The sequence below is a fragment of the Salmo salar genome, chromosome 05 (assembly GCF_965601325.2).
Source record: "Salmo salar chromosome 05, fSalSal1, whole genome shotgun sequence".
In the NCBI taxonomy this organism is placed as follows: domain Eukaryota; kingdom Metazoa; phylum Chordata; class Actinopteri; order Salmoniformes; family Salmonidae; genus Salmo; species Salmo salar.
The window spans coordinates 15,581,512-15,594,484 of NC_138295.1; the positions used below are offsets into that span (position 1 = coordinate 15,581,512).

Below are 12,973 nucleotides of genomic sequence, written 5' to 3' on the forward strand. Positions count from 1 at the left end.
CTCTCCCTCCTCTCTCTCCATCCCTCCCTCTCTCTCAGGAGTTGTTGAAGAAGTGCCATCAGTGCATGGAGACCATCGTCAAAGCCAAAGACCAGCAGGCTGCAGAGGCCAACAAGAACGCCAGCATTCTGCTCAAGGAGCTCGACCTGGAAAAGTCCAGGGAGGAGAGCAAGAAGCAGGCCCTGGCCGCCAAGAGAGAGAAACGCAAGGAGAAGCGCAAGAAGAAGAAGGAGGAGCAGAAGAGAAAGCAGGAGGAGGAGGAAGAGGAGCAGAAGACAACCAAGGAGGAGGATGAGGAGGAAGACAGTGAGATGCAGAAGCAGGACGACTCCGCTGAGGGTAAATTATATCTTGGTTTCAATATCTAATTATTTGTTCCCAAAATGCTGATAATAAAATGTGTTTGCGGTGGCTAGTTTAACAAAAGCAAGGTGCAGATTGTAGTCACTCCGTGTCCATAGACAGTTTTCAAGGTAAGGAAACAAATGTGTAATATGTAATATTGTGGAACTATTCAGAAGTGGACCCCCCCATCGATCCCCCCAGTGCGACCACCACCACCACCATCGGTATCCCCGCCACCTTCAGCTGTGTGTTCGGCAAGAAGAGGGCCAGTGTTGCCACGACGACCAGTGCCAGCCGCAAAATTAAGAAGAACAAGACCAAGGACTCGTCCCCCAGCGAACCAATCATATGTCAGGACACACAGGTATTAACCAATCATACTGCAGGACCCACAGGTATTAACCAATCATACTGCAGGACCCACAAGTGGTTGGTGTATTTAAAATATAGATTTCATTTAATTTTTGTAATGTGTATATATCTATACTGTACCAGTCAGAAGTTTGGACACACCTACTCATTCAAGGGTTTTTCTTTATTTTACTATTTTCTACATGGTAGAATAATAGTGAAGACATCAAAACTATGAAATAACACATATGGAATCATGTAGTAACCCCAAAAAGTTTGAGCCAATCAGTTGTGTTGTGACAAGGTAGGGGTGGTGTACAGAAGATGGCCCTATTTGGTAAAAGACCAAGTCCATATTATGACAAGAACAGCTCAAATAAGCAAAGAGAAACGACAGTCCATCATTAAAAGACAAGAAGATCAGTCAATCCAGAATATTTCAAGAACTTTGAAAGTTTCTTCAAGTGCAGTCTCAAAAAAACATCAAGCGCTATGATGAAACTGGCTCTCATGAGGACCGCCACAGGATAGGAAGACCCAGAGTTACCTCTGCTGCAGAGGATAAGTTCATTAGAGTTACCAGCCTCAGATTACAGCCCAAATAAATGCTTCACAGAGTTCAAGTAACAGATACATCTCAACATCAACTGTTCAGAGGAGACTGTGTGAATCAGGTCTTCATGGTTGAATTGCTGCAAAGAAACCACTACTAAAGGACACCAATAATAAGAAGAGACTTGCTTGGGCCAAGAAACAGGAGCGTTGGACATTAGACCGGTGGAAATCTGTCCTTTGGTCTGATGAGTCCAAATGTGAGATTTTTGGTTCTAACCACTGTGACTGTGTGGTTTCACAGTGAAGCATGGATGAGGAGGTGTGGTGGTGCTTTGCTGGTGACACTGTTTGTGATTTATTTAGACCCAATTGAGATGGTTTGGGATGAGTTGGACCGTGGAGTGAAGGAAAAGCAGCCAACAAGTGCTCAGCATATGTGGGAACTCCTTCAAGCTGGTTGAGAGAATGCCAAGCTGTCATCAGGCAAAGAGTGGTTACTTCAAAGAATCAAAAATATATTTTGTTTTGTTTAACACTTTTTTTTTTGTTACTACATGATTCCATATGTGTTATTTCATAGTGTTGATGTCTTCACTATTATTCTACAATGTAGAAAATAGTAACAATAAATAAAAACCCTTGAATGAGCAGGTGTGTCCAAACTTTTGACTGGTACTGTATTTCTTTAAAAATGTATTATTTTACCTTTATTTAACTAGGCAAGTCAGTTAAGAACAAATTCTTATTTTCAATGACGGTCTAGGAACAGTGGGTTAACTGCCTTGTTCAGGGGCAGAACGACAGATTTTTACCTTGTCAGCTCGGGGATTCGATCTTGCAACCTTTCGGTTACTAGTCCAACGCTCTAACCACTAAGCTACCTGCCTCCCCATATGATGTACAATGTGACATGACTGCAGAATATAATGTAGCCGAGCTAAATTTAAGGACGAGAGTGAAGCTGTTATTTTCTGGGTGGCTGCAAATATGTCCACTTGTCTTTTTCCCACTCAGTTATAAGTCAATCTGTCAATCAAGGTGTCTAATCAGTGATGATTCCATCTCTGTCCAGCAGGTGGTGCTGGCACAGCACAAGGCCAACAAGATCCATGGGGAGCCACGGGGTGGTGGGGCGACAGGGGCGGGGGGCACCAGCGACTCAGACCCCCTGGACAGCACTGACTGTGCCAGTGAGAGTAGCAGCAGCGGGGGCAAGAGCCAGGAGCTCAACTTCCTCCCCGACCTCCCCTCTTCTTCCTCATCCTCCTCTTCCTCCTCCTCCTCCTCTTCGTCCTCGGGTCCCATTCACAGCCTGCTGCCAGGCCCAGAGAAGAAACACTGTCTTCAGCTACATCCAGGCAACCAAGTCACCGTCTCCATCTCCAAGCCTACACATAAGTGAGTGAACTGCAGCGCTTTAGAGGAGAGCCATTGGTTTGACTTAGACTAACAACTGTAGGTTTCCTAAAGGAAACCATCAAATCACACACAACAGTGCATTTCTATTACAAATACATAGATAAAACCATAACCTTATTAAATTACAATCTAACCTTTATCCCTTTCTCTCTCTTCCTCCCCCTTGTTCTCTCCCCCCTCTTTCTTCCCCTCAACCTCTCAGAGCTCCAGACATGAGTGAGTTGACCCCCAGCAGCTCTGTACCGTCTCAGTTTAAGACCATGTCTCTACCCATCACATCCCCCAACAGCAAGAGCCTCACCAGCCCCAAGAGGGGACAGAAGAGAGAGGAGGGTTGGAAGGAGGTGGTGAGACGGTGGGTAGACACACACACACCATCTAAAAATGCTTCAAGTAAATCTATCGGATATTTTAGGCCAGTGGTTCCCAACCTTTTTTGGTTACTGTACCACCAACTGAATGTTTCTGTGCCCGGAGTACCCCCAGGTTCCCTGGTTGGGAACCACTGTTTTAGGCAATGAGGAAAAGTAAGTTGTCAGGCCTGTGGCTCCTCATGGATCTTGTCCTTTGGTCCGGTTCTAAACCCCGGTTCTAAACCCCATATGAACCTCTCTCTCTCCGGGCTGTAGGTCTAAGAAGCTGTCGGTGCCGGCCTCGGTGGTGTCGAGGATCATGGGTAGAGGAGGCTGCAACATCACAGCTATACAGGACGTCACGGGAGCACACATTGACGTGGACAAACAGAAAGACAAGAACGGAGAGCGAATGATCACCATCAGGTAGGACCTGAGAGATGGAGAGCATGACCTCTGGTGGCAGCAGCCCATTATTACACCAGTCAGCAGAGTCTAGAGCTGAACAGGAGGAAGCAGAGAAAAGAGTAATAGATGTTTTATCTGAGGGATTCTAAGTATTTAACAGAGTAATAGATGTTTTATCTGAGGGATTCTAAGTATTTAACAGAGTAATAGATGTTTTATCTGAGGGATTCTAAGTATTTAACAGAGTAATAGATGATTTATCTGAGGGATTCTAAGTATTTAACAGAGTAATAGATGATTTATCAGAGTAATAGATGTTTTATCTGAGGGATTCTAAGTATTTAACAGAGTAATAGATGATTTATCTGAGGGATTCTAAGTATTTAACAGAGTAATAGATGATTTATCTGAGGGATTCTAAGTATTTAACAGAGTAATAGATGATTTATCTGAGGGATTCTAAGTATTTAACAGAGTAATAGATGTGTTGATTTATCAATTCTCCTGCCGTATCTCCAGGATATCAGTGAAGAGTTGAGATACTGTGATTGGTTGGAACCATGTCTGTGGAATGTGTACATTGTGTGGCCTCTGACCCCTGTGTTGTGATGGTCCATTCCAGAGGTGGCACGGAGTCAACACGCCACGCGGTCCAGCTGATCAATTCTCTGATCCAGGACCCAGCCAAGGAACTCGAGGACCTGATCCCCAGGAACCACATCAGGGCCCCGGGCTCCAAGATCACCTCAGCCCCCTTCCCCACCCCCACTGGGGCTAACCTTAACCTCAGCGTCGGGGCCAAGGCCCTGGGCTCCCTGGTCACATCCTCTGGGGTCTCCTTCCAGTCCTCTTCCTCTCAGACAGGGGGTAAGATGGGTAAGGGTCTGTCTGGGGTGAGGCAGCCCTTCCCCGTGTCTCTCCCCCTGGCCTACGCCCATCCCCAGCTGGCCCTCCTGGCAGCTCAGACCATGCATCAGATCAGACACCCCATGCTGCCCATGGCCCAGTTCGGTGGGACCTTCTCCCCTGCCGCCAGCACCTGGGGCCCGTTCCCGGTGCGGCCGCTGAGTCCCGGTAGTGCCAACAGCTCCCCCAAACACAACGGTGGTAGTAGTGGGAACAACCAGGCCAGATCCAACATGTCTAGTCATAATGATCACATTAACACATCATCCACGGGCTCCTCGGTCTCCAGCCCTAGTGCCTCTAACAGTCAGACAGCTACGACTACAGGGTCACCCCACACCCCTAACCCCCCCCCTGGGGCCCAGCCCAGCACCCCCACATCCTTCTCAGTCAGGAAACAGCTGTTCACCTCTGACCCCAAGCACATAGGGGTCAACTCTGTCTCCATGGTTACTGCCACCACTGTCAGTAGTAGTAGTAGTCACTCGGTGAGAGGTACAGGGTCTCCCGCCCACCAACACACGGGCTTAACGGCTACAAACACCCCTAACCCTCTTCAACCCCAGGTCACCCCCATCTCTCAGCCCCCCAAGTCACCCCCCAGCGTCGCCACTGCTCCCCCAGGCAAGGAGAAGCTGACCCCCTCCCTCTCTCAGGAGGCCCTGTCCATCTCAGTCAACAATGTGGTTAGTTCAGGTAGTTTCACCGCCCCTGTCATGGCTGCCCCCTCCAAACCTGAGCCCCGCCAGCAGCACCAACCCCCTCCTCTCCTAACCTCCTCCTCATCAGACCCCCCTCCACCTCTCCTCCCTCTTCAGTCCAGCTCCCACCTCCCCCCATCCTCCTCCAGCACCGTACCCCACTTCTCAGCTCCCGCTCCCCGTGTCTCACACCGCATGCAGCCCCCGACAGGGCCCTACTACCAACACCTCGACCAGCAACAACAAACGTTCCTACCCCACAACACACAACAACATGAGCACCTCAAACAAAAGCAGCCCCAGGCGACCCAGCCCCCCTCCATGCCCCCTCAGCCCCCCTCCATGCCCCCTCAGCCCCCCTCCATGGGTCTGATGAACGGCTCTCAGATGCAGCAGCAGGTCCATGGTGGGGCCAAGCCCCAGCAGATGCCCCCTAACTTCGGCCCTGCAGCCCTCTTCAACCATTTCAGCAGCATGTTCGACAACAACAACCAGGTGGGTGTCCCCACACATTCTGTTCTCCACAGAATCCTTTTTTATTTCAATAGAGCAGGTCTCTCCAACCCTGTTCCTGGAGAGAGACCCTCCTGTAGGTTTACACTCCAACCCTGTTCCTGGAGAGCTACCCTCCTGTAGGTTTTCACTCCAACCCTGTTCCTGGAGAGCTACCCTCCTGTAGGTTTTCACTCCAACCCTGTTCCTGGAGAGCTACCCTCCTGTAGGTTTACACTCCAACCCTGTTCCTGGAGAGCTACCCTCCTGTAGGTTTTCACTCCAACCCTGTTCCTGAAGAGCTACCCTCCTGTAGGTTTTGAGTCATGTTTTCAATTTAAATTTAAAAATACAATAATCAGTGCAGCTTCTCAAGTCCATGGGCATTGCATTCCAGTATACTGTAGCTCTAACAGAGAAGGGCGATTGATCAAAATTACTGTGTCAAAAAGGGACAATGCAATCAACCTCTAGTTATTGCCCTTGTTATCCTGGAGGTGCTTTCCTTGAGCATCATATGCTGGCATAGGAGTGGAGGGCCAAGAACATGCAGGATCTTAAAGACTTGCTTAAAGGCTTGCATCTACATACTGCTTAAGCTATCCAGACTACATAAATTGTTTGTAAATGATATGACAATGGTGGTAACTTTAGTTTATCAAAAATGGTAAGTGTTTGTTTGTAGAGTGATTCAATTGGTTTCAGAATAGTAGGTCCTGCTTGTGACCAGCATGTGAGGCAATATCTCAGATGTGAGAAGATCATAGCATGTAGTGTTTGGTGGCCTCCAGAAGAAGGAAAGGTCTTATTAACCTAAAGTTGGATAATCCAAACTTGACCTTGTTAAACACCTTCACATGTTTCTTAAATGTCAAGTTGGAGTCCCCCAAAAAAACTCTGATATACCTGAAGTTAGACACAACTTTCAGATTCTCCTCATTAACAAGAACAGCTCGTTGGGAGGAATCAATGGATTTCTTGGAGAAGTACATCGTTTTGTCTATTTAAAGGCAGGCAAGAATTAGTTGTCCATTTAGAAACATGTACTACAGCTTCAGTTAACTTGTTAATATATTTTTTATTTTTTGTGTACATACAGAACTGTATCGTCTGCATACATCTGCATGTTAACTTGTGGGAGATCATTTACAGTTGAAGTCGGAAGTTTACATACACTTAGGTTGGAATCATTAACTCGTTTCTCAACCACTCCAAAAATGTATTGTTAACTTCTTACGGCTGAAATCCCGTTAACGGGATCGATATGACAACAGCCAGTGAAAGTCCAGGGCGCCAAATTCAAACAACAGAAATCTCATAATTAAAATTCCTCAACCATACAAGTATTTTACACCATTTTAAAGATAAACTTCTCGTTAATCCAACCACAGTGTCCGATTTCAAAAAGGCTTTACAGCGAAAGCACACCAAATGATTGTTAGGTCAACGCCTAGTCACAGAAAAACACATGCCATTTTTTCAGCCAAAGAAGGGAGTCACAAAAAGCAGAAATAGAGAAAAAATGAATCACTAACCTTTGATATTCATCAGATGACACTCATAGGACTTCATGTTACACAATAATGTATGTTTTGTTCGATAAAGTTCATATTTATATCCAAAAACCTCAGTTTACATTGGCGTGTTACGTTCAGTAATGTTTTGCCTCCAAAACGTCCGGTGATTTTGCGGAGAGCCACATCAATTTACAGAAATACTCATCATAAATGTTGATGAAAATAATGCTTTAATGCAACCGCTGTGTCAGATTTCAAAAAAGCTTTACCGAAAAAGCACACCATGCAATAATCTGAGTACGGCGCTCAGACACAAAAACAAGCCAAAAATATTTCCGCCATGTTGGAGTCAACAGAAGTCAGAAATAGCATTATAAATATTCACTTACCTTTGATGATCATCATCAGAATGCACTCCCAGGAATCCCAGTTCCACAATAAATGTTTGTTTTGTTCGATAAAGTCCATCCTTTATGTCCAAATACCTCCTTTTTGTTCGCGCCTTCAGTTCACAAATCCAAATTCACAACGCGCAGGCCAGACAAACTCAAAAAATTCCATTACAGTTCGTAGAAACATGTCAAATGATGTATAGAATCAATCTTTGGGATGTTTTTATCATAAATCTTCAATAAGATTTCAACCGGAGAATTCCTTTGTCTTCAGAAATGCAATGGAACCCGAGCTACCTCTCACGGGCGTGCGCATGGCTGAAGCTCATGCCCATCTGGCAGACACCTGATACAATCAGCTCTTATTCCCCTCCACTTCACAGTAGAAGCCTCAAACAAGGTTCTAAAGACTGTTGACATCTAGTGGAAGCCTTAGGAAGTGCAATATGACCCCACAGACACTGTATATTGGATAGGCCAAGACTTGAAAAACTACAAACCTCAGATTTCCCACTTCCTGGTTGGATTTTTCTCAGGTTTTTGCCTGCCATATGAGTTCTGTTATACTCACAGACATCATTCAAACAGTTTTCGAAACTTCAGAGTGTTTTCTATCCAAATGCATATTATTAGTAGATATCTTCGCTTCTGGGCCTGAGTAGCAGGCAGTTTACTCTGGGCACCTTCTTCATCCAAGCTACTAAATACTGCCACCCAGCCATAAGAAGTTAACAAACTATAGTTTTGGTAAGTTGGTTAGGACATCTACTTTGTGCATGACACAAGTCATTTTTCCAACAATTGTTTACAGACAGATTATTTCACTTATAATTCACTGTATCACAGTTACAGTGGGTCAGAAGTTTACATACACTAAGTTGACTGTGTCTTTAAACAGCTTGGAAAATTCCAGAAAAGTATGCCATGGCTTTAGAATCTTCTGATGGGCTAATTGACATCATTTGAGTCAATTGGAGGTGTACCTGTTGATGTATTTCAAGGCCTACCTTCAAACTCAGTGCCTCTTTGCTTGACATCATGGGAAAATCAAAAGAAATCAGCCAAGACCTCAGAAACAAAAATTGTAGACATCCACAAGTCTGGTTCATCCTTGGGAGCAATTTCCAAATGCCTGAAGGTACCACGTTCATCTTTATAAGCAATAGTACGCAAGTATAAACACCATGGGACCACACAGCTGTCATACCGCTCAGGAAGGAGACGCGTTCTGTCTCCTAGAGATGAATGTACTTTGGTGCGAAAAGTGCAAATCAATCCCAGAACAACAGCAAAGGACCTTGTGAAGATGCTGGAGGAAACGGGTACAAATGTATCTATATCCACAGTAAAATGAGTCCTATATCGACTTAACCTGAAAGGCCGCTCGCCACTGCTCCAAAACCGCCATAAAAAAGCCAGACTACGGTTTGCAACTGCATATGGGGACAAAGATCGTACTTTTTGGAGAAATGTCCTCTGGTCTGATGAAACAAAAATAGAACTGTTTGGCCATACTGACCATTGTTATGTTTGGAGGAAAAAGAGGGAGGCTTGCAAGCTGAAGAACACCATCCCAACTGTGAAGCGGGGGTGGCAGCATCATGCTGTGGGGGTGCTTTGCTGCAGGAGGGACTGGTGCACTTCACAAAATAGATGACATCTTGAGGGAGGAAAATTATGTGGATATATATTGAAGCAACATCTCAAGACATCAGTCAGGAAGTTAAAGCTTGGCCGAATGGGTCTTCCAAATGGACAATGACCCCAAGCATACTTCCAAAGTTGTGGCAAAATGGCTTAAGGACAACAAAGTCAAGGTATTGGAGTGGCCATCACAAAGCCCTGACCTCAATCCCATAGAAAGTTTGTCGGCAGAACTGAAAAGGCGTGTGCGAGCAAGGAGGCCTACAAACCTGACTCAGTTACACCAGCTCTGTCAGGAGGAATGGGCCAAAATTCACCCAACTTATTGTGGGAAGCTTGTGGAAGGCTACCCGAAACATTTGACCCAGGGTAAACAATTTAAAGGCAATGCTACCAAATACTAATTGAGTGTATGTAAACTTCTGACCCACTGGGAATGTGATGAAAGAAATAAAAGCTGAAATAAATCATTCTTTCTACTATTATTCTGACATTTTAATATTCTTAAAATAAAGTGATGATCCTAATTGACCTAAAACAGTGAATTTTTACTAGGATTAAATGTCAGGAATTGTGAAAAACTGAGTTTAAATGTATTTTGCCAAGGTGTATGTAAACTTACGATTTCAACTGTATATAGAAGGTAAACAGAAGGGTGCCTAATATTGACCGTTGTGGGACCCCAATGTAAAGTAAAGAGACTGACTCTCCAAACAAACCCTTTGACTTCTGTTCGTCAGATAGGAATACATCCAACTAATAACTTCAGTGGACACATTAAGGGAGAATGGTTTGGATAGGAGGACCTCATGAATCACAGTATCAAAGGCCTTTTGTAAGATCCAAAGAGACTGCCCCGACTTTACCTATGTCCAGTTAAGATTCAATGCAGAAAATGTTGTGACCTAAACTTCAGTGCCTACTAATTTCGGGTCATACCTGTGGCCCAGTTGCTCACTAACCACTTGTCTCTTTATTAGGTGGGTAACAACCAGGTGTGGGGTGCGTGTCACCTCCCTGCCCGCTCCCCTCCTGAGCAGCAGTATTCTGCCCCCCCTGCCTACATGGGACAGATGGATGGCATGATGGCCCCTCCTCCAGACAGCTCCAAGGCCCCTGGGTACCGCTCTGCCTCACAGAGGATGGTCAACAGTCCTATTGGTAAAAGAAAGGGACATTTTAGATGTAATAAAAAAAATTATATTCGACTTTGTTTGACCTTACATTCTATATGTCCCAAACTCTCTCCTTGTCTTACAGCTCTGAGTCTGACCAGCTATGCTACCAGTATGTCTGGTAGTCCAGTCTATCTCCACGGCCCAGCAGCTGTGGGCACCCCCTCCTTTAGCAGACAGCACTTCTCCCCTCACCCCTGGAGCGCTGCCACATCAGGTACTGACACAGATGTGTAAAATGTGTGAAAATGTATCTAAAATGCCCACAAAGATTATTTTCCAGGAATTCAGCACACAGAAAATAAATGATTTAACCAAGGCAAAACTCTCACTTAAATTGTATAACTGTCTTTTAGACTCAAAACCCCTAATCTTTAACCCCTCCTCTCCCCAGGCGAGTCCCAGGCGGTGCCCCCTCCCTCCAAGGTGTCGTCGTCTGGCCCCGCGGCCCCCCCTCCCCACCAGTCCAAGCAGGGCCAGGGCAGCAGCCAGCAGGACAGGAAGGTGCCTCCTCCCATCGGGACAGAGAGGCTGGCGAGGATCAGACAGACCACCGTCAACCCTCCTCTCCTCCAGACCTCCTACACCGCTCCTGTAGGACAGGGAGGCATATGGTCCTTCGGGGTCGGCAGCGCCTCGGGTGAGTAGTCACACAAACCAGACGGACACACACCAGATTGATGTGTTCACACACAACTACTAACCCACGCTGGTATCGTGTCTTTGGCTATGCCGGATTAAGTGATATGACATGCTAACCTATAAAATCCTTTCTCTGTAATTAATATTACCTGATTAAGCTAATCATGTAAATGTAATTAACTAGAAAGTCGGGGCACCACGGAAGAAAGTTTATAGAGCCGTTATCTTCCGAATAAACTCTTAAAATACTTAGTCATATTTTACATCGATAGCAGTCAATATTAACCCGTATCTTATTTTCAGTCTCATAATGAAAGTTGTAAATTCTTGGCTATCTTCACGAACCCTGGCTAACAAGTTGAATCAGCAATACAAAATTGGGTTTAATTAGTTATTTACTAAATACCTAAACTAATCACACAGAATTACAAATACACCGAATAGAAATGATGTCATACATGATGGCAGGTTCCACAAAGGAAAGGGGGTTGGGCTTGAATGAAAGAGCAGGAAGACTTAGGAACGAAGAAACAGCAGCTATGCTATCGTAAATACATTATCTTATGCATTCTAAATTACCGCCCATTTGGAAAAGGAAAATGCAATAAATATTTACTCTGAGCTGCGCTTCGGTAGATTGGTCGTAGCTGCTGGCCGGGTTGGCCAACAGATCTTCCTGTCCTCGGAAGAATGTCTCTGGTGGTAAGTTGGATACGTGGTGATATCTTCGTCCGTCTGTTAGACTGGATCCGTCGTCCGTCCTTTCCTAGCCCACGTCTACAGCGGCCGCTGCTAACTCAACGGCTAGGAAGTATCACTTCTGTAGTGAATAAGTTCATACCATTCGCCACCAAAGCTCACGCCGAGGTTGGCTTAGTTCTGTACTTGACGTGTGTCCTTCTAACGTAGAGGCTGCAGACCTCACGTACTGGAACCTGTGGTTATCTTTTCATCAAAGGCTTATATAGTGGAGAGGGGGAAGGATGTTTTTATCGTTTATAACCCCTGTCTCTTCACAGGGGTGGGCCACTGATCAAGCAGGGCACTTTCCTTATGAAAACCCAATTCTCTCATTTGGAAGCTAAAATTACATTTAATCTCCTAACAAACAATTTCAATATCAAACATTTCAATTGCATAACAATTCCATGTTACTCTGATAACTAGAGGGTGTATACTTTCTCAGGTACAGTTTATGTCGTCCTGTCATCAGTCATAATGTCTCAGATGACAACTGAAATGAAATCCATACTCACGTTCCCAAGCATATTTCCAACTGGTTTTATTACCAAAATATGGTTCCTTTTCCCCATTTGTTTGATGTTCCCAGACTCTCTATATTTAACACAGGCTATTCAAGTCCTTCAGTAGGGTCAGAGAGGGGAAGAGAGAAAGCTATTTATGGGGGGGGGGGGGGTCATAAACCTTACCCACAGGCCAACGTCATGACACTGGTCTCTCCATCCCCAATGTCTACAACCCTGATGAACAGCTAATGGGTATATACACACCCCACCTCGCGTACACACACACACCACCGCCCCCCCTCACTCACTCACACACACACACACACACACGGTATCTCTCGGTCTCTTACCTCCCATCTCCTCCTCCTCTAGAAGCCATGTCAGGTTGGTCTCAGCCCCTGATGGGCAGTCACATGATCCACCCTGGGCTGCAGGCGGACCACACCTTTTCCCAGTACCAGCCTATGGAGCAGGACGACACCGGCATCTCTAACCCCGCTAACAACTACCACCAGCAACACATCAACCACCCCAACAACTACATGGACTTCCCCAAGGTAACACACAAACGACCTGGACTAACCTGTACCCCTGCACACTGGCTCGGTACCGGTACCCCCTGTATATAGCCTTGTTATTGTTATGTATATGTCTTGTTACCTTGTGATTCATTTAGATTTTAGTTTTTGTTTATTTAGTAAAACATTTCTTAACTCTTTCTTGAACTGTATTGTTGGTTAAGGGCTTGTCAGTAAGCATTTCACAGTAAGGTCTACACCTGTTTTATTCTGAGCATTTTGTATTTGTTTTGACACACACATAATGA

The 12,973-nt window shown here is 45.3% G+C and overlaps 1 protein-coding gene across 18 annotated transcripts in view; it reads left to right on the forward strand.

The window, feature by feature from the left end:
- The window catches only part of LOC106604312 (ankyrin repeat and KH domain-containing protein 1), a 91,806-nt gene that overhangs the window by 76,265 nt on the left and 2,568 nt on the right, over positions 1-12,973 (forward strand). For 13 of the 18 annotated variants that reach the window (XM_082975067.1, XM_082975064.1, XM_082975069.1 and 10 more), the window contains 9 exons: positions 39-339; positions 519-709; positions 2,324-2,649; positions 2,873-3,025; positions 3,300-3,449; positions 4,054-5,533; positions 10,064-10,475; positions 10,653-10,898; positions 12,520-12,704. In XM_082975067.1, the coding sequence (XP_082831193.1) occupies positions 39-339; positions 519-709; positions 2,324-2,649; positions 2,873-3,025; positions 3,300-3,449; positions 4,054-5,533; positions 10,064-10,475; positions 10,653-10,898; positions 12,520-12,704 (3,444 nt within the window). The remainder of the gene's footprint in view (positions 1-38; positions 340-518; positions 710-2,323; positions 2,650-2,872; positions 3,026-3,299; positions 3,450-4,053; positions 5,534-10,063; positions 10,476-10,652; positions 10,899-12,519; positions 12,705-12,973) is intronic. The other 5 variants (XM_082975065.1, XM_082975072.1, XM_082975081.1 and 2 more) reach the window with 3 other exon arrangements.